At 38.4% G+C, this 20,960-nt stretch overlaps 2 protein-coding genes across 9 annotated transcripts in view; one reads left to right on the top strand and one right to left on the bottom strand.

Annotated features, from left to right (window-relative positions):
• Window positions 1-11,337, top strand: part of TAX1BP1 (Tax1 binding protein 1) — a 91,506-nt gene extending 80,169 nt beyond the window's left edge. For all 7 annotated transcript variants that reach the window (XM_032758528.2, XM_032758569.2, XM_032758552.2 and 4 more), the window contains 2 exons: window positions 9,324-9,406; window positions 10,217-11,337. In XM_032758528.2, coding sequence (XP_032614419.1) covers window positions 9,324-9,406; window positions 10,217-10,418 — 285 coding nt within the window. In that variant the 3' untranslated portion in view covers window positions 10,419-11,337. The remainder of the gene's footprint in view (window positions 1-9,323; window positions 9,407-10,216) is intronic.
• Window positions 11,338-14,375: 3,038 nt separating this feature from the next.
• JAZF1 (JAZF zinc finger 1) overlaps window positions 14,376-20,960 on the bottom strand; it is a 350,559-nt gene continuing 343,974 nt past the window's right edge. For both annotated transcript variants that reach the window (XM_032758624.2, XM_058446188.1), the window contains exon 5: window positions 14,376-14,840. In XM_032758624.2, the coding sequence (XP_032614515.1) occupies window positions 14,664-14,840 (177 nt within the window). In that variant the 3' untranslated portion in view covers window positions 14,376-14,663. The remainder of the gene's footprint in view (window positions 14,841-20,960) is intronic.

The following is a 20,960-nucleotide window of genomic DNA, read 5'->3' as shown; positions in this document are numbered from 1 at the left end:
TGCAAATGAAGTGTTTTAGTAAGTAAATTTAGTAAGAATATGGAAAGCAAATTTGAGTTAACCTGTTCTTTCTTTCTGTTTCTCTGCCCTGGGAGTGATTAATAGCCACAGGCCACAGCACTTTTAAGTCAGGGTTGAGGTGACCTACCTACTCTTTCAGCCTACCCTAGTGCACACCTGCCATATCTCCTCTCTTCTGCACCAGAAACTGTGGTCAATTGTCAGATCAAAAACCTTTTGTGACTCCCGTTTACCTAATGATTGTAGTAACTTTAACATCATAATTATGACAGCAGCAAACATTTCTGTACCCCTCTTTGCCATTAATGCTGAACTCTTTAGATAGAGTCACTTATTTGTTCTTCACAGCAGTCCTACGAGGTAGGAATTGTTACTGTTACAACTTTATAGTGGAGGAAACTGAGGGACAGATTAAATAGCTTGCCCCAAGTCACTTAGCAGCTGTGGGTGGAGACAGGATTGAATCTCATGAAATTGGCTATAGAAGCTGTGGTCTTAGCCACCTGTCAAATAGACTAAACCAGAGGTTTTCATAGTTCATGGCACCCTTAGCATCTCAGTAATTTTTTTTTTTTCCACAGTAACCCCTAGGCCAAAAGAAATACAGTAAGTCCTCACTTAATGTCATATATAATAAGTTACTGGAAATTGTGACTTTAAACGAAATGATGTATAACAAAACCAGTTTTTTCCCTCATGAACGTTGTAATGAACCAACGAAAGAATGATGTTATTTCTTTCAACCTGCTGTAAGTCCTTTCACTTAAAGTTGCAGTTTCTAAGAACTGCTCTATGATGTTAAGTAAGGACTTACTGACCGTTAAGTATTTGTCTTCTAACAAATTTGGTGACCGTTAAAAAAAAGAGAAAAAACTACACATAAATTGAAAGAAAATTAATGTGTTTATTTCATTCCTAAATAAGTAGTTACTAATGGGATGTGTGTGACTATTGGCCACTGTACAGCTTCTCAAGCCTTAGAATCAGATTGGACAAGCCACCTTCATTTCCTGTTTCTCATTGATTTTCACAATGTGGCACTTGCTTTATATCACAGCAACTGCCAAAACCAGCATCTCGAAGATAAGATGGCATTGAAAGGAATGTGTAGCACTATTTAAAGTTGAATCTGTGAGCCATCTCCAGTGATCGTAGTTGTTCATGTGGTATATGACAAATGCAGATGCTCCTCAACTTACGATGGGGTTACATCCTGATAAACCCATCATAAGTTAAATATGTGTTTTTGACTTGAAGGATATTTTCAGCTTACAGTGGGTTCATCGGAACGTAACCCCATCATAAGTTGAGGAACGTACTGAATGTGTATTGCTTTTGTACATCTTAAAGTTCAAAAATTGTAAGTCTAACCATTGTATGTTGGAGACCAACTCTAATTAGTATTTCTGTGTACTTCTGCATATATAATATCCTTAGAAAATTAAAATTATCCCACAGTAACCCTCGGAATTTACTGTGGTGCCCTAGGTACTTTCATACCTAGTTTTGCGAACTATGGGTCTAAATCCTTGCTCCTCAAAAAAGTGGTTTGTAGACCAGCAGTAGTGGTATCTCCTAGGAGTATGTTGGAAATGCAGAATCTCCCGCCCCACTCCAGCCTTACTGAGAATCAGACTGCATTTAACAAAATCTTTAGGTGATCATATGATTTTTAACATTTGGGATACGCTATTTTAAAACTTCCTAACTCCAATCATTCCAGGCCAGATTATTTTCTCTTCCCTTAATTCATATCTTGCTTTCTAGTTGTGTTCTTGCATTTCTTAGTGTTTCTCTTCTACCTTCATTCCTTTCTCCTCTATCAAAGACGAAAGCCCACACATTCTATTAATATGTGGCTTACTTGAAACTTTCCACATGAGCCCTTCACTGTGAACCCCTAAACTGCAGACATTTTTTGTTGATAGACAATTTTTTCTTTTTTCTGGTGAGTTCTAGCTTTTATTCTCAGAAGGGTCTATTACTCCAAAATGAGAACCAGTGCTTGAGAGAGTCAAGGGCTGTTTCCCATTTATCATGGTGCACTGTTTGAGTTTTTGCCTGTCTCAAACTTGCCATTTTTCATATATTATCTTACATTTTAAATTTAATTTTAATGTGTTTTCTGTTCACAAAAATAGTGTGTGATTACAGTCAATTCATTTTTATCAAGAGTGCCAAGACAATTCAAGAGGAAAGAATAGTCTTTGCAGCAAATGGTACTGGGAAAACTGTATATCCAGTTCGATGAAAGAATGAAATTAGACTCTTGATTCATACCCTGTGTAGAAATTAACTCAAAATTGGATTTTAAGTGTTAAGAGCTAAACTACAAAACTCAAAACATACAGATAAATCTTTATGACTTGGATTAGGCAGTAGTTTCTTAGATATGATGCCAACAGGATAAGCAACAAAGGAACAAATAGATATAAGTTGACTATCCCTTATCCAAAATGCTTGGGACCAGAAGTATTTCAGATTTCAGATTTTTTCAGATTTTGGAATATTTGCATTATACTTATCAGTTGAGCACCTCTAATCTGAAAATCCAAAGTCCACAGTGCTTCAGTGAGCATTTCCTTTGTCATCTCAGGGCTTATAAAGTTTTGGATTTTGGAGCATTTTGCTCTTCAGATTTTTGGATTAAAGATAGTCAGCCTGTAATTGAATATGTCATCAAAAGGATTAAATGAATCTTTGCTGTTCCATTTAAAATTTTTTATACATAGTTATTTCCAACAGGTAATATATAGCTGGTTGGCATCTCTTAATTCTGAATATTCCCTTTTCTATACCATATTAGTATAATACCTTTCATATAGTAGAGGCTTTTTAAATGTTATTAATGAGTTTAAAGAAATATGTTTGTTCCATTTTTGCCTATTAAACTATTTAAAATTCAGGCCATCTTAGAAAAGTAATTGTTGGGCTGGGCATGGTGGCTCAAGCCTGTAATCCCAGCACTTTGGGAGGTCTAGGCAGGCAGGTAACTTGAGGCCAGGAGTTCGAGACCAGCCTGGCCACATGGCAAAACCCCATGTCTACTAAAAATACAAAAAAAATTTAGCTGGGCATGGTGGCGCATGCCAGTAATCCCAGCTACTTGGGAGGCTGAGGCATGAGAATTGTTTGAACCTGAGAGACAGAGGTTGGAGTGAGCCAAGATTGTGCCACTATACTCCAGCCTGGACAACAGAGCAAGACTTGGTCTCAAAAAAAAAATAGTTAATTTTTTGTGATAGCTTTATTGAGATATAATTCACATATTATACAATTTGCCATTTAAACTATATGATTTAGTGGTTTTTAATGTATTTACAGAGCTGTGCACCCATCACCATATTCAATTTTAGAACCTTTTCCTCACCACCAAAAGAAACCATGTAGCCTGTAGCAGTTAACCTCTTCCCGTTTATTCCCACCAGCCCAGGAAACCCTCAGTCCACTTTGTTTCTCTATAGATTTGTCTGTTCTGCACAGTAATATAAGTCAAATCATAAAATTGTTATCTTTTGTGACTGGTTTCTTTCACTTAGCATGTTTTCAAAGTTATCCATGTTTTAGCATGCATCCATGTTTAACATGAAGAATGGGTTTTATTCTTGTTTGTTTGGATGTTTAGATTGAGCATCCAAAACCCGAAACTGAGTGCTGACATGATACTCAAAGGAAATGCTTACTGGAGCATTTTGGATTTTCAAATTTGGGATGTTCAGCTGGCAAGCATAATGAAGTATTACAAAATCTGAGAAAGTCTGAAATCTGAAACACTTCTGTTCCCAAGCATTTTGGATAAGGGGGACTCAACCTGTCCCACATTTTGTTTACCCATTCATCTGTTAGACTTTTGGGTTATTTCACCTTTTGGCTATGGCATACATGCTTTTGTTTGTGTACCTTTTCACTTCTTTGGGGAAAGTGGAATTACTAGGTCAGTTCCACTAGCAACTGCTGGAGTGGAAATCCTAGGAGTGGAACTGCTGGGTCATGTGGTAACTCTTATGTTTACCTAAACCTTTTGAAAAACTGCCCGATTGTTTTCCACAGTGGCTGCATGACTCTACATTCCCATCAGTAGTGTATGAGGGTTCCACTTACTCCACATCCTCAGCCACACTTGTTATTGTCTTTGTGAAATGGTTCATCATCGTGATTTTGATTTGCATTTTCCTGGTGGTTAATGATGTTAAGCATCTTTCATGTGCTTGCTGGCCATTTGTATATCCTCTTTGGAAGAATATCTGTTCAAATCCTTCTGCCGTTTTCAAATTGGGCCCCTTATCAGATAATATGGTTTGCATATCTGTCTCCCATTCTGTGGGTTGTCTTCACTTTTATGATGGTGGTCTGCAGCACAAAACTTTTTAGTTTTAGTGAAGCCGAATTTATGTTTATTTTGTTGCTTATACTTTTGTTATACCTAAGAAACCATTGTCTCTCCAAGGTTTTAATTTACTCGTATGTTTTCTTATAAGGGCTTTATAGTTTTAGCTTTTATATTTGGTTTCTGGTCTATTTTGAGTTAATTTTTGAATATGGAGCAAAGTAAAGCTTTTGAAAACAGATTTGCAAAATTATTTTTAATTTTTGAATATGGAGCAAAGTAAAACTTTTGAAAACTAATAGAGATTTGCAAAATTATTTTCTTTCTGATTTTAAATACTTTTAAATTAGATAAATTATATAGTTCAATGTTATTTCTTCATTGATATATTACTAGAAATGAATGTCTGGCAAAGCATAAGCAATAACATCTCATAAGAAGAGGAGGAATGCTGACTAATACTGTATAGTAATACAAAGTTTTGAGGGGCAAAGAGATATTCTCTTGTTTTAAATAAAAGTTCCCCAGAGTCATTGGATACTCTCTTTTCTCTTATGCATTGATTTTGGCCTTAGCAAATATATAAATTTCTTAAAGTGTGAATGCTCTTGAACTAAAGTAATAATAATCAACTTAGAGTTTTGTTAAGTGGTGAAACTTTTCTTCCTCGATATTAATTACTAATTCCTGAATGATAACTAAATATTTCAATTAATAGTTCCTAGCAAAGGTAGAATTACAACACAGTTTGGGAAATGCTAAGTAGATAGAGTCCCACAGTCTGGATACTAATGATACAGATTATGTAACTCAGTCATTTACCCCTGAGTATGTATTGCCATAACTTGATCATGATAGATGGCATTTTTTTTATTGTGGTAGAATAAATATAAAATTTGCCATCTTAGCCATTTTTAAGCATATAGTTCTGTAATGTTAACTTTACTGCTGTGCAGCCAATCTCCGGAAACTCTTCATCTTGCAAAACTGAACTCCTTACCCATTAAACAACAACTCCCATTCCCTCTTTCTCCAGCCCCTGAAAACCACCAGTAATTTGAATTTGACTACTCTGGGTACCTTATGTAAGTGGAATCATATAGTATTTGTCTTTTTGCAAGTGGCTTATTTCACTTAGCATAATGTCTTCAAGGTTCATCCATGTTGTAAACATGTATCAGAATTTCATTCCTTTTGAATAAGGGTAAATAATATTCCACCCTATGGATATATGCCACATTTTGTTTATCCGTGCATATATCAATAGACATTTGGGTTGTTTCTACCTTTTGACTATTGTGAATAATGCTGCTATGAACATGGGTTCGTGATTGAACATATCTGTTCAAGTCCTTGCTTTTAGTTCTTTTGGGCACATACCCTGAAGTAGAATTGCTGGATAATATGCTAATTTTATTTCTGATTTTTTGAGGAACTGCCATGTATGATCATGATTCCATTTTGAAGTTAGTGTGATCTAACCCTAGTTTATTTTCCAACAGGTTATAACCCCCTTTACCATCAGGCCAGGCAGTAATCTCATCACTTTTGGGGAGGCCAAGGTGGGAGGACTGCTTGAGCCCAGGAGTTTGAGACCAGCCTGGGTAACAGTGAGATCCTGTCTCTTAAAAAAAATGCCGAGTGTGGTGGTACACGCCGGTAGTCCTAGCTACCTGGGAGGCTGAGATGGGAGGATTGCTGGAGTCCAGGAGGTCGTGGCTGCAGTGATCCATGATCGTGCCACTGCACTCCTGGGTGACAGAGCAAGACCTCGTCTCAAAAAAAAAAGAAAAAAAAATTACTATTCAAATGTCCAAGGTGGTCACATGCTTTTAATAAGAAAACAAGAATGTTTTTTATACAGAGTATATCCTGAGCAGATAATGAGAAGTTTTTGGGTTTCAAATTGAATGTCAGTTTATCGTAGCTTGTTTCCTTTGCTTAAAAACCAGTTTGTAATGGAAAGAGTATTGTGCTGATGGGTGTAAACGTAGATGAAAACAATAGGGCGTTTAGATCTTTAAATGGATTAAAGTAATATTAATAAAAGTTTTCTGAAAAGGTATTTCTTAAAATTTGGAATTGTTCATAAATATATTTCAGTATGGTATTCTCAATAAAATTTGCTTACAAGATTATTTTAGTAGTTTAGCTAAAATACTAGGTGGTGATATTTTAAAATGCTGTTAAACTCTTTGGGTTTGTAAGTTTCAGTGCTGAAACTGATAATTTAATAATTTGAGGTAGAAATATTTCTAAAACAGAATGCATGATTCTCTGGCTTTCATTTAATATAACCTTGATGATTAAGGTTTATTTAAAAAATCAATGTTACATGGTGTCATATTCCTTTAAGATGTATGGTAAGGCTGTATGATCTGTTACTAATAGTGAAATGCCCAACACTGGATATTTCAAGTTCTTGTCTTGCTTTTCTCTTTTTCCCAGTAGCTTTTTTTTTTTTTTTTTTTAACTGTCAGTCGGCCTGCTTTAAAAGCTTCATTTCCAAATTAAAGTATTTTTAATCTACTGTGGCTCTGAAACTAATTAACCAGGCTTGTTGAGTAAAATAGAATAAATGTATTCTCGAGTGAAGATTTCACTCATCATTTTGCCTGTCAATATCATGAGAGACTTTATTATATGTATTGGCTCCTTAGAGTGCTTACTGCATACTCTCTGATTTCAACCTATGCTCTGGGTAGATGGTTCATGTTTTATTTCATGAGAACTTATTGTTTCTCATTATAATATGTAGAATTATACTCTTGAGCCCCTCTCCCCTTTTATTAGGTAATAGGTGGTAGAAGATTACAGAATAATCGGGTTATCATTGCCAAATTATATATGACTTAGAAAGTATAAATTACTTCTACCTTTTTTCCCCTCCAGGTATTTAACGAGCAGGGTTAACATGTCTGACAGGTTGTCTGAGTCTGGAACCTTCGCTACAAACTCTACTGTTAGCTGATTCATGGAAGCAGTAAATTGGTGTAGGCTGTTAGCTATTATAAAACAGGAAAAGGAGGTTATGAGATTTTTGGTTCCATTACATTTTTGGCCCCTAGAAAATGGTATTCTATTTTAAATACTTGTCGTTAAAAATTCTAAAAAATATAATATCAAGACCTGTCCCGTTTTATCTTTTCCAATTATTTTCTTCAGCATTTCAATATTTTGGATTTTTTTTTTCAAAGATGAGTGAGAAAATTTTGTGCCTTATCACTGTTTTGTAGTTATTTAAGCATACTCAGTGTTTCAAAGATTGTTGCTGGGAGGCCTAAATCTGGGAGCTAGAGTAACCTAGCACAGAATCTGAATTCACTGTCCTACATACTAAGCTCAGCAGATTCAACTACTTTCTCATCTTCCTTCTTTGTATCTACAGACTTAAAAGCTGTCTGGATTTTAGTTACTTGATTGAATTTTTGAAGTATATAAAGTATTCGTGTTTTATCTTCCAATTTAATCCCCTGTTAGGTTATCTGTCCTGTTTTCCTTTTGCTCAGTTATATCCTATGGGACTCATAGATAAACAAAAGTATTTTACCCCTTCTTTTACTTTTCAAGAGGGGAAAATTGTCAGAAGGATAGTCAAGTACTAGAAATACTCATTTTGTCTTTTGTTTGTTCACGTTGCACTTCACACCATATATACTTTTTTGGTGCTCCTTCCCATGACAGACTTAACTTACCCGTTAATAGCAGCTCTGGGGCAAGCATGCCTACCCAGTAACATAAAGTCTTCATCAGTGCCGGCTGCACTTGGGGATATGCTGTTAGTTCATGACATGAGAGCAGCTAACAGCTGCTGAGAGATAAAAAGGAAATAGGCAATTTAGATGATGTGCCTGGTTTCAGTGTTAAATGAGCCTGTGTGTTTGGCTGTTGATGTAGCACATACAGATCTCTAAAAACTGACTGCTAGGATGCAGCCATGGGAATGCACATCAGTGTTTTCTTTCTGATTAAAACTAGATGCACAAATTTTTAGAAGTCTCACTTGACAACCTCTGAAATATTTAACTTTGGATTTTGTTCCTCTATAGCAGTTTTGAGGTTTGTAGTTTAGTGCATTGCTTTGCTTTAACATGTGTTAATCCAGTTGGATTTGCTTCCCCAAGAATATACATATACAAACTCACACATACTTTTATTAGTTTTTCATTATGATTTCTATATACCATGCAATGGATGTATCTTGCCAAAGAGACTTTCTTGTAATTAAGCTTACAGTTATTAAATGAGAACATTTGGGACAATATTGCAGTCTGACAATATTGAAAGTAGGGCCGGGCACGGCGGCTCATGCCTAAAATCCTGGCACTTTGAGAGACCAAGGAGGATGGATCACTTGAGGCCAGGAGTTTGAGATCAGCCTGGCTAACATGGTGAAACCCTGTCTCTACTAAAAAATACAAAAATTAGCTGGGCATTGTGGTGCACACCTGTAATCCCAGCTACTCAGGAGGCTGAGGCATGAGAATTGCTTGAACCCAGGAGGCAGGGGTTGCAGTGAGCCGAGATCGCGCCACTGCACTCCAGCCTGGGTGACAGAGTGACGACTTCATCTCAAAAACAAAAAAACAAAAAAACAAAACAAACAAACAAAAAAAAAAACAAAAAAAAGTGGTCACCCAGTCTGCAGAATGATAAAGTCAGTAAAAGTTACCTACGTATATAGGTTTGAAAAGGTCTACTGTTCTCAGCTTCATTTACACATACAGGTATGGTAAATGGTATGTCTCTGTTCCTCTGAATACTGCTTTTTATTTCAAGAACACCACAGTGTTTATAGTGAAATACTCTGCAAAGTTTCAAACATGTTTATTTGAAAATTTAATTAAATGATAGCAGAGAGAAAATTTCCTGAAGTGTAATCTTCTTTTATACTGTCAGTATGTGCTTGATTGAATTAAGGAATTTATATTTCGTTTTACTTTTCTTAAAAGTTCCAAAATTATTTTTCCCCTAGGAAGATGAGAATGTGCCTACTGCTCCTGATCCTCCAAGTCAACATTTACGTGGGCATGGGACAGGCTTTTGCTTTGATTCCAGGTAGTTTTTTTCTTTCCTTTGTAGAATTTGGGTTATATAGGCCAGTGGTTCTCAAAGGTGGTCCTTGGGAACTCATTAGAAATGCACATGTGTAGGGCCTGGCCTAGCTGAACCAGAAACACCAGGCGTAGGCCCAGCAATATGTGTTTTAACATGTCCTCCGATTTAGGGAGTTTTGTCAGAAAACATTCTTAACTTGCAGTATTTAAAAGAATATTTACTGTTCCTAAAATGTCATTCAAATGCATGTATTGTCTATTGTTTGGGGATGGGAACTAGTTTTGCAAAAAACACCTAATGTTGTATAATAATGCCCCAGTGATCTTGCTGGTTAAAAATACAGTATTTTTGGCCATAAACAAAAACAAAAACGTGTCCTCCGACTGATTCTGATGCATACAATCATTTGAGAACCAGTGCCATAAAAACTTTTAGCTATTAAACCAAATGCACTGGTGGGAAGTTATATTTATCCTTACAGTCTTACAAAAGGCATTTTCTGTTAAACGTGGAAGAATTCTTGGTACTAATTTCACATAACTGTGATTGGATTTGGGAGGTTTTAAGGGGGAAAAAGGTTTTGTTAATCTAATTGTAAAACTAAATTTAGAGGCTCTATAAATGGGTTACACAATTGTCTACAGCAAGCATTTAGAAGCAGAGAAAGGTTTCTGGAGTAAAGACTTTTAAGGTAGGTTGTTTAGTATGAATATCAGCTAACTAGATAAATGGAACCTTGTCATATACAGACAAGTTACTGTTGTTCTACATTTATTAGAAATAGGTAATTCTTTCATTTTTCTCTTTAAGCTTTGATGTTCACAAGAAGTGTCCCCTCTGTGAGTTAATGTTTCCTCCTAACTATGATCAGAGCAAATTTGAAGAACATGTTGAAAGTCACTGGAAGGTGTGCCCGATGTGCAGCGAGCAGTTCCCTCCTGACTATGACCAGCAGGTGTTTGAAAGGCATGTGCAGACCCATTTTGATCAGAATGTTCTAAATTTTGACTAGTTACTTTTTATTATGAGTTAATATAGTTTAGCAGTTAAAAAAAAAATCACCTAAAATAGACCACTGAGGAGACCATAGAGCGATGCTTTCATGCACCCTCTACTGCACTTTCTGACCAGGAGCTACTTTGAGTTCGGTGTTACTAGGATCAGGGTCAGTCTTTGGCTTATCAATAAATTTTAATCTCTGTTAATCTTACCTACTTTAAAAAAAAGTTCTTGTATGTTCATATCTTTATTTATTCCCTAGTTTGCAGAATTGTCTGAATAAAGGATACAAGGATTATTTCAATGTTACTGCACTGAAAAATGTATGTATTAGTGTGCTAGATTATTTAGCAGAATATTCACAAGTTTCTATTGACCTTGTTGATTGAGCATGACTACTAAATATTATGTAATAAAAAGCATTTATCATAACAGTTTTGTGAAGTAGTTCTTCGAATACAGAAAGTTCTATAATTTAGCCCATGAAATGATAGGTTTTTAATTTTCAAAAATGGAGCTGCATGTAGAATGAGATCACATGCTTTTATATGTGAAGTGTTGGTTTTAGCAATTAACAGAAGGCATATTTTGCTAATTTTATGACAAAATTTTAGAATAACCTGAATGATTATTTTTAAACTATCTTTAAGTTGTACGTATATATCTAATGGGAAAATGGAACAAGAGATGTCAATATAATTGTTTTCCTATTAAATGATCTCATAACGGGGTGTTTGTGGCATAAAATCACAGAATACCTATCAGTATCTTTTTTACATTTTCCTGATGAGAATATAAATTTGAAATATTCTCAGTAAGTGATTAAAATACATAAACCCAAATCAAAGTAATGTGTTTCTTCAGTTATGTCTCTGCTGTATAGAACTCTCACTAACATTAAAGAAAGAGGACACATTTTCCAAGACCTGTAATTTCACTGTTGTCAAATTTATTTGTGAAAGTTTTTCATTAATCTAGCATCTTGAACATCTTTTTTTGGTTTGGGCCTTTAAAATACTTCGAATTGTATTCCCTTTCCCTTTTATAATGTGCGTGTGAATAATTTAAAGTACCAACTTTTGATTTTGCCGCTTTTGTAGTTATCAAAATAGTTTACATTTGTTCTAAGCAAACTAGCTATTGAAGATGTTAACCTAATATTTAGACTTGGTGGCATTTTGAGTTGCTATATGTGAACTGCAGCATATCATGTCACTTGTATTTGTTTGTGGAAGCAGTTTGTATATTGTTAGAATCCTTTAAAAAGTTTTTTGAGTCTAGGGCAAACCGGTATTAGGCATTCATATGCCAGCTGTTAGGACACAGCAGTCCTAGGAAGCAATAGCTTTGGAGATTCCAAGTTTCAGCTTCCAGATAGGTTATATGACGAGCAGAATATACTTAGGTAAAATACATTCAACAATGGGAGCATTTTTGTTGCAGTTAATAATTATGGACCATGTTAATCCAAAAGTATCCTTGGAATATTATAGTAGTAGACACTGTTCATCTTACTAGCGTAGAACTTATTTTAAAATAGTTTAAGTCCAAGCTTAATTTGTTATTGACAGAAAAGTAATACAGCCTAATCTAAGCAAAAATGTAAGCGATTAAGTCTACATGTATCAACTGAACAGCCTTAGAATGAGGAACGTGAATGGATAGATTAATTTCCATGGTAAACTTGATACTGGTTTTCATAATGGACACTAAGGAAAATAAAGAGCCATATTTATTTTTGGGTCAGAGGCAGTTTATTTTAAATGTGATTTCATTTACATTTATAAGCAGCTTTTCTTGACAGGAATTGTGATTAAATTGCCTTCAGTTCCAAAACAAACCTCTGTTGCTTTCAGACTTAATGTGCTCTGTCCCCAACAAAACATATGAAAATATAATTTAAAGCACAGTTTTCACAGACACAGTACAATACATTCACTATACACAGTATAACAAAATATTCCCATCCTTACCTGTTTAGTAATACTGTCACAATGAATAAGTAAATAGAAATTGGAATTTATCATTGAAAGCATTGAAAGAAATTTAACATGCACAATGACTATTTTATGACTGTTTAGCTGTTGAACTACTGATCCAGCCTGCAGTTTCTTGCACTAGAAAGAGCGAAGCTAAATAATAATTGCTGGCCTAAAAAATTTTTTTTGGTCAATTGTAGGTAGATATGAAATAGCCAAGTGGGGCCGTCTTATGCACCAACTAGTTGCGTCTCATGTCTGGTTCACCCTTTTAAACATAGGATAACACTGTATATTCAGGACCAAGACCATACTTCAGATCTGAGGAAATTGTTAGAGGGCAGTGTTTTTATAAATACTTTGAATCCCTCATGAGGGATTTTAGAACTTATGAATATAGAGGTTTACTCATCTAACAAACACAACTGTCATCCTTTCAAAATGTCTGAAAATTGAGGAGGGACCCCTGCTTCCGGTTATATGTGACGTAAGACTTTTCATCAAATGGGAACATGGGAAGAAACTTTTTATAAGCAATTTGAGTTTGTTTTATGGGCAGTTAGCTATCTCAAAGCATTTTTTATTGCATAATTAGGCAACTGGTAAACTCATGTTTAAGGAATAGCACTTGGGAGAAAAGAACACTCAAGGCATGATGGTACTGTTGGTGAGGAAAAACTTAAGGAATGGTCCAGATGTAGGTTACTCTAATAGGTCGTATTAGTCAGTCATGCTTTTCTTTGACCACCTGCTGCAAGAAGCACTTAATTGTCAGTAAGGCTCATTTTCATATTTCAGCAAAGTGTTTTATAAAGCTAAACAGACATTTCCAATGAGAATGCAGACCTCTCTACAATGTGATGAGAAAAGTGCCTTTTAAAAAAAGTAAAAAATGAGCATGAAGAAGAGGCAATAGGGGTCTTAACAAAAATGTTCCTCTTTGAAACGTGCTTACAATTTTAGTTCTGATTTGCAACCCACAGGTTTGGTAGGGCAGTGGTTGCAAGAATTGGCAACACATAAACATTAAATTGTTGGCAATAGAGAACTACAAAGTGCTTTAAAGCTTCATCTGAAGATGAAGATATAACTAAATTTCACACACACAAACTTTGCACGTAAGTATTTCAAAGTGTTTTCTAACAGATTTCAGGGAAAAAAGTGTTTCACTAAATGAGTATCTTGGTCCGCAGATATCAACAGGCATAAATTGAATCCCTTGTACCCAGCAGGCACTCAATGAATGTGTGTTAAATGAATGAATGAACTGAATAGACTATTCTGTACAAAATGCCATTTATAACACTAAAATGACTAGTAAGTCAGATGGCAAGATTTTCAGCTTTTTAAAGGGCAAAAGGATTTGCAAGATAATATAAAACACAGAAAGCACACCTTTACGTATGTTATTTAAATATGAAAATATTTTTAGCATATTATGTTAAACATTCTTTCTTATTTATATTTCCATTACCTAAAGTCTTTCTACTCACAAATACTAACTCCACTATGTAAGGCATGGTAACCAGTTTGATAATGAAGGTATTATTTTGGTTTTGAACATATGTGAGCTGATGTGTTGAAAACTTCAATCACATTACAATCTTAAAAAAAAATCTCAGTGCCAGCCCCTCCTCCCCCCAGTTGATACCACTGCAATACAATTCAACAATATGCAACATGCCCTCAATTTTTTTTTTTTTTTTTTTTTTTTTTGAGACGGAGTCCTGCTCTGTCGCCCAGGCTGGAGTGCAGTGGCGCAGTCTCGGCTCACTGCAAGCTCCGCCGCCCGGGTTCACGCCATTCTCCTGCCTCAGCCTCTCCGAGTAGCTGGGACTACAGGCGTCCGCCACCACGCCCGGCTAATTTTTTGTATTTTTACTAGAGACGGGGTTTCACCATGGTCTTGATCTCCTGACCTCGTGATCCGCCCGCCTCGGCCTCCCAAAGTGCTGGGATTACAAGCGTGAGCCACCGCGCCCGGCCATGCCCTCAATTTTATTTTGTTTTGGGGGAAATGTGCTGAAGAACCTAGAGCTTTTTTTGTTTAGCACCTTATATCAAAGTAATGAAAATGGGTATGATGATTACATGTGCAAATGTACAAAATCATTAACTCTACAAAGATACATCATTCCAAAATTACAGAAAAAATTTAAAGCATGCATTTAATTCTTTTTCTTTAAAGGGTTGCTGAATGCTTCCCCTGAAAAAAGGTGGCTGTTTTCAAAATCAGCAACTGCTGGTGAGGATTTCTTGGCACAGTTATGACCAGCATGTTATTGCTGCATCTTCCTGATAATCTCAGCCGACACCGGGGGATGGAAATTGATTGTGTGGTGCCGCAGGCCCTGAGCTGTCTTGTAACTCTTCCCACAGCGACATTTGAATGGTTTGCGGACACGAATCTGTGTTCTGTGACCATTCTTAGCGTGATACTTTATGCCATTCACATTCTGTGGAGAAGACAAAAATATTTATTAGATGGATTCACAGAATGCCTGTCAAACTTCGGAAACCTCAGTTTGGGTCTGGAATGCAGTTCCTGGATAGCAGCTGTTTAGAGTGTAGTCTTTTGCAAGGACTCCAGTTGGGACCCTTCAAGGACATTCTGGTGTCAATCATGGGCTGTATGGATGGTCACACACACAGCTGACTCAAAATTTCAGATGTGCCTCAACTACCCTGAAAATGAAAGTACTGATTTCTTCCAATTTTATAAAAATATATATATTTAGGACTTACAGACTGTATAAAGAAAATCCTCTGAATCTTTTCCACTCTAAAGAAAGTTAACAGTGAACAATCCTATACAAATAACAAAATACCTTTCTAAAGAAAAACATTAGGGCATATCTCAAAAGTTTGACATATAGAAATTTTTGATTTGGAAACTCAATTTACAGCCTGCTTCTAGACAACTGTGTTAACAGTTCCCTACCATGCCTTAACCAGAGTTTTTGTCAATTTTCTGCTCTGCACTAAGCCAGTATCTCTGATGCCACTGTGGGAGCTACTTGTTGCCCAGATCTTGTCCCCCCCGTACAGTTGTACATGTTTAATAAGCACCTGTAGTCAGACTGGTCCTTACCTTAAGTATTACATTCCAAACATACAATGAACTTTAAAAATTTATGGTTATATAATGTTAGTCACTAAGATTGGACTTCTTAGCATCAGGATACTAAAGTTATCAAAATGCTTTCTAAATTTCTGTTCATCGGTTTTGCTAGTTCACCAGCATGTTCTATGTAAGACTCCGTATTCTATCTAAGAGTCACTCTCTACAGTTTTAACCACCAGTAATCCTCATCCCAATGAAATGGTGAGGAAATGGGCTCGAGGGTAGTAAGTAACTGGTGGGAGATTTAAGAAGGGATGGCAGACGTGTGGTATTTGAGATAGGTCTTAATTTCCAAGTCAGCAATTGCCAGATTAGAGAGTAAGGGAACACAGAAGAGAGCCTGAAACAAAAAGCACAGATTTTAGGAGAGTGAGCTGTTTCCTAAAATACTACCGAAATCCAGTCCTGCTAGGCCCAGTCCCTTGCCCAACTAAAGGATTCCAACACAATATTGTTCCCACTCTTCATGGGATGCCTTCAAAGAGCTCCCAGAAAACAGCTCCCTGCTGTTGTCTCATGAATATCTAGCACAGTGCCTGGCACATTGTAGATGCTAAGTCTGTGAGTGAATGAAGTTACAACAGCACTTCCCAAGTTCATGCCTCATTAGTCTGGAAGAAGGGTTGCTACTAAATATAAACGTTTGGTGGTTATTACTACCACATTAGAGATGTGCAGTACACATTAATGTTTTTTTAAAAGTCCTTGAAAGAGAACTCTGCTGGACTTTGTGGAACCCAGGGGTGCCAAGTAGCAGTTGGCTATGCTCAGAGTCTGAAGGTTGTCCAGCGATTTGAGGCAGAAGGATAAACACTCTGCCCTGAACACCTGGCTCCAGGCCTTCTGCACCTCATCCTTGTCTTTCCAGCATCAATCCTTTCAAACATAAGGTACTTCAGTCTTGTAAAGAGGCATGTTGGGGGTTTCAGAGCCTGCTGGGGCAGGAAAGGGGAGGGTAGTGGCAGTGGCAGAATCAGACCCACTGAAATGTTCGATGGGTAGATATGCCCTGCTAGTCCCTGGCGGTTCCATCCCCTCTGAGGCCCAGGCACATGAGTGAAGAGGCCAACGTGTGTATCCAGCCCAAATGAGCCTTCAGATGATTCTAGCCCCAGCTGGTGTCTTAGAACAACTGCATGAGACCCCAGGCGAGAACCACCTTGTTGAACCAGGCAGCCCAGAGAACTGTAAAAGATAATTGTTTTAAGCCACGTATTGTGTGTGTGAGAGAGACAGAAAGAGAGTGAATGTTAGTTTTATGACCATTAGATAAAGACTTCCAACTTTAACATGGTGGAAAGTATCCTGGGTTACAAATGCTAGAAATGTGCACCTGCCTGCTTAGTAATATCCCATGTATGGCTCAACGAATATTGAGCACCTAGCAGGGTCCTTTTCTGTGGCTGAAGGGCTACTAAAACATTTCATGTCCTTGTTTTCATGGGGAACTTGATGCAGGACAGCTCACTAATAATCCAGCTACCGGCCGGGCGCGGTGGCTCACGCTTGTAATCCCAGCACTTTGGGAGGCCGAGGCGGGCGGATCACGAGGTCAGGAGATCGAGACCACGGTGAAACCCCGTCTCTACTAAAAATACAAAAAAATTAGCCAGGCGTGGTGGCGGGCGCCTGTAGTCCCAGCTACGTGGAGAGGCTGAGGCAGGAGAATGGCGTGAACCCGGGAGGCGGAGCTTGCAGTGAGCCAAGACTGCGCCACTGCACTCCAGCCTGGGCGACAGAGCAAGACTCCGTCTCAAAAAAAAAAAAAATCCAGCTACCTCTGTGCCCCAGAACCATTCAAACCTTGTCTGAAAATAGAGGAAACCAAAAATAGAAAAGCATTAACCAAGAAACAAAAAGGCACAGCAACTCTTAACAGTATCAGGGCTTAGCCATTCCACTGAGGCTGAGGTTTTTATAACTAATTAGGCTAAAAAAAAGATTTAAGACCAGAAATTGCTAAAGCCACAGAAGCCAGTCCAATGTGAAGCCAGATCTGTCGTTCACCAAGAGAAGGACAAGCCAGGGCTGAGGGGATTCCGGCAGGCGCTGTGGCCCGTTCCCAGCTTGAATGTAAACATTGTGTGTCTGGCATGAGACTGTGAGGAAAACAGCCAACACCACACACACATCAGCTTTATGACTCTGGAAAAATCAGGAAGCACATTTAGAAACATAAGGTATTTCCAGGGTTGGTCAAAGAACCTGCTGTGCCGTCACTCCTTTGTCTTTGCTGCTGTGATTAAAAATGTTGACAAGTGTCAGTGAGTTGCCCTTATCACAAATGTTAGTACAAGGTCAAGTGAGACTCTATTAAGACATTTCCTCCATCCAGCCATTCAGTTATAGGCCGCAGCAATGTCCTCTTTACAAGACCAGATGAGCTCTGAAAAGATCCACCAAAGTTTCTTATTTCATTAGTCCTGAAACAAATTTGATCTTTCAGAAATATTAGTAAAAAAATAAATAATGGCCGGAAACCTGAAATGCTGAAATTCTTTGGTCTTTGAAAAAAATGGAATCAAGCTTCAAAAGGGCAAGGAGGGTTGCTGACATTTATTAAGAGCTTATCATACTGGGTACTTGATGTCAACTGCGTTATTTAATACTCATGTTCTGGATGAGAGAATTGACTCCTAGAGAAGGTGAGTGACTTGGCCAAGATCACATGGCTGGTAAATTACAGAATTGGAATAGGAACCCAGGGATGTCTGATTCCATAGTCCATATTTCCTCATTTAGTCTCCTAATGTGCTAGGTACTTATTAATTAGAACAACCAGCTAGTGATCTTTGAAAAATCGTATCAGTTGGGAAGAAGGATTGGGATAATAGTCTGGAGAAAACTGTGAGTTACAATGATGCTCTGACATCAAGCTAGTAAGGGAAGAAAGTGGGAAGGCAGGAGGTAGAAAGGAGGACTTAGGTGGGGGGGGGGTTCCACCATTAGGAACTACCTGTCCCCTCTGATGGAATTAGGCCAGTCAATAGACAGCAGGCAATTTAGAGGCTTTTCTAAAAAGTCTACTCCAAATCAAATTATGAAGCCTAAAGTCCAGATGCCGAGCTGGGCCATCCTGTCCTTACCTGTATGGGACCTTTGTTGTCAGTACTCAGGCCTTCATGTGTACAACATGTGACACTTGCCCTAGATAAGCCCAATGGTCAATTTCCCAGGGGCCTGGATGTTGTACACAACGGAGAAGATGAAGTTGCTTGGGGATTTGATGAGGAAGAAGAGTAAGAAAACAAATTGGGGATGGTAGTAGTGGTAATGGTGGGGGTTAAAAGTGAAACCACTTGCAGCAGTGTGGACACCCCACCAGCCCCAGAAAGCAGGAGGCTGAGGCGCATGCAGTTCCCTACTGGCCACTGCACAGCAGCACACAGGGTGTCCACAAGTTGGGTGGGGTCTTCAGGAAAAAAAGAATTGCCTCTTCCCTCAGTCATTTAAGTAATATGTTCAGTTAGACAATTGCAGAAATTCAGAAAACACAGAAGAGGATAAAAAAGAACAGATACTATCACTGTTAATATTTGAGGTATTTCTTTTCACTATTTTTTCATACAACACACACACACTCTCTCTCTCTCTAATACCATTTTTCCACTTAATGTTACTTTGTGAGCACTCCCTCATCATTAAATGTTTCTCAGTGTTTGAAAATGGGACACTGTATCTGGGTCTGTCTCTGTTGCTGAAACAATCAATGTACTCTCTGCAGCAGAGGACTCCAGAGGAACTTTGGGAGGCGGAGTATTGTTCTGTTTTACATTTCTTAAAAAAACAAAACAAAAAAACTTTAAAAATGCCTTTAATCCTCACCATTCTAACAAAAGTTATCAAAGGGAAAAAACCTCAAAGCACTTCAACCCATCTTTTAAACCTATCTGCATTATAAGGAAGGGAAGTCCTCTCTGTTCCCTGAATTCAGGCGAGCATGAGCAGGGCAAGGGTGCTGGGCTCAGTGGTTGTGGCCTGGAACGCCTCTGGGAAGGATACAAAGGAAAGAATCCTCCCATGGCTTTGGGGCTCAGTGGGGAGCCCACATTTCCCCATTCCCATGGGCTACAGCTTGATTCCTTTGCCCTCAGAGCATCTGTCACATCTGAGACATGTGCTGGGTGCTGAGGAGGGACAGTGAGCTCTGAGGGTTATGGGAGCAGTAAGGGGAATGGCGCCTCAATGTAGAAAGAGCATGTGGGGAGGATGAGAACTTGACCTACGAGGGGCAGAGAGGGGAGTCAGTCTGGGAGGTTGGTGAGGGCTCCCAGAAGTGGAGGCACTGGAGCTGTGCTGGAGAAAGGAGTGGAATTAAAATGAGAGATACTGAGGGAGAGAGGAAGGGACGGGGGACCGGAATATGCCACCCAACTACGCCTCTTTGCCCTAAGGCCTGTTGAGCCGAAGGCAGTTCAGCAGCAGCAGATGCAGGAAGGAGGCTCCCTGCTCTCCCTCTGTGTGCCTAAAAACAGGACACAAATTTACAAAGACAAAAGAAAGCCCACTCCCACTTCCAGGGAGATCAGAGGTTAACCAGTGAAGAGGACTTTAGACTCTTACTGGCCTGGAGATGGTACTGGAGGAATCTACGTTAACAAGGTAATACACTAACAGGACTCTGTCTGCCTTTTTTTTTTTCTTTTTTCCTTCCACAAGTTGCTGCTCATAGAGACTCAAAGCCCTTTTCTTTTGCTACTTCTCTAAAAATGTACTTACTGTTCTTTATTGAAGATGCTGTATAAGCTGCGAGAACTGCCCATTCCCCGGGTGTCTTGTCTCCCATGTGTATATGAAATACACATGTTGATAAACCGGTTTTCTCTTGTTAATGTCTTTTGTTACAGAGAATCTGTTGCAACTAGAACTTATGATGACTGAGGGAAACATTATTTTTTCTTCTACAAAGGGCAGGGAGCGTCCTAGGCTAAGGAGTTAACATGGGAAGGAAATGTGGAGACTTGGCTTTACAGTGGGGTCCTTCTCCCATTCCCTGCTCTGCATGAGGTCTGGGAGTTCAGTACCTCATCTTCTGTCTGATCCGTAAATGCCAATGAAATGGTGAGGACTGCAGATCCTGAGTCAGTGCCCAGGAGACTTGGCTGGCAGAGACTGCGGCCAGCAGCAAGCAGGGAATAAGAAAAGTCTGACTTGCCTTGGGAACAAATGAGGTTGCAGTACTTCTGGATTCTGCCCGAGTCCACAGTACCCAGCTCATCCCACCCTCTTCTCTCCAGTATCCAAGCCAGCAATGATGCAGTGAATAAGATGAAATACTAATCACATTGGAGCACAGCCCTGCCTTCCAGCCAGCAACTTCAGGGCAGAAAGAGTCAGCCACCAGCTCTGGGATGTAGGAGCGGCTCATCTCCAGCTCCTGGTCAGAGGTGTGGTCAAAAGCCTGCTATGGCCCTGTGTATCATGACCGGGCATTCTGGCCCAGAAAAGGAAA

This window comes from Hylobates moloch, unplaced genomic scaffold, assembly GCF_009828535.3.
Source record: "Hylobates moloch isolate HMO894 unplaced genomic scaffold, HMol_V3 SCAFFOLD_1, whole genome shotgun sequence".
Lineage (NCBI taxonomy): Eukaryota > Metazoa > Chordata > Mammalia > Primates > Hylobatidae > Hylobates > Hylobates moloch.
The sequence above is the reverse complement of the archived record's forward strand: the minus strand, read 5'-3'. Positions and strand labels throughout refer to the sequence as shown.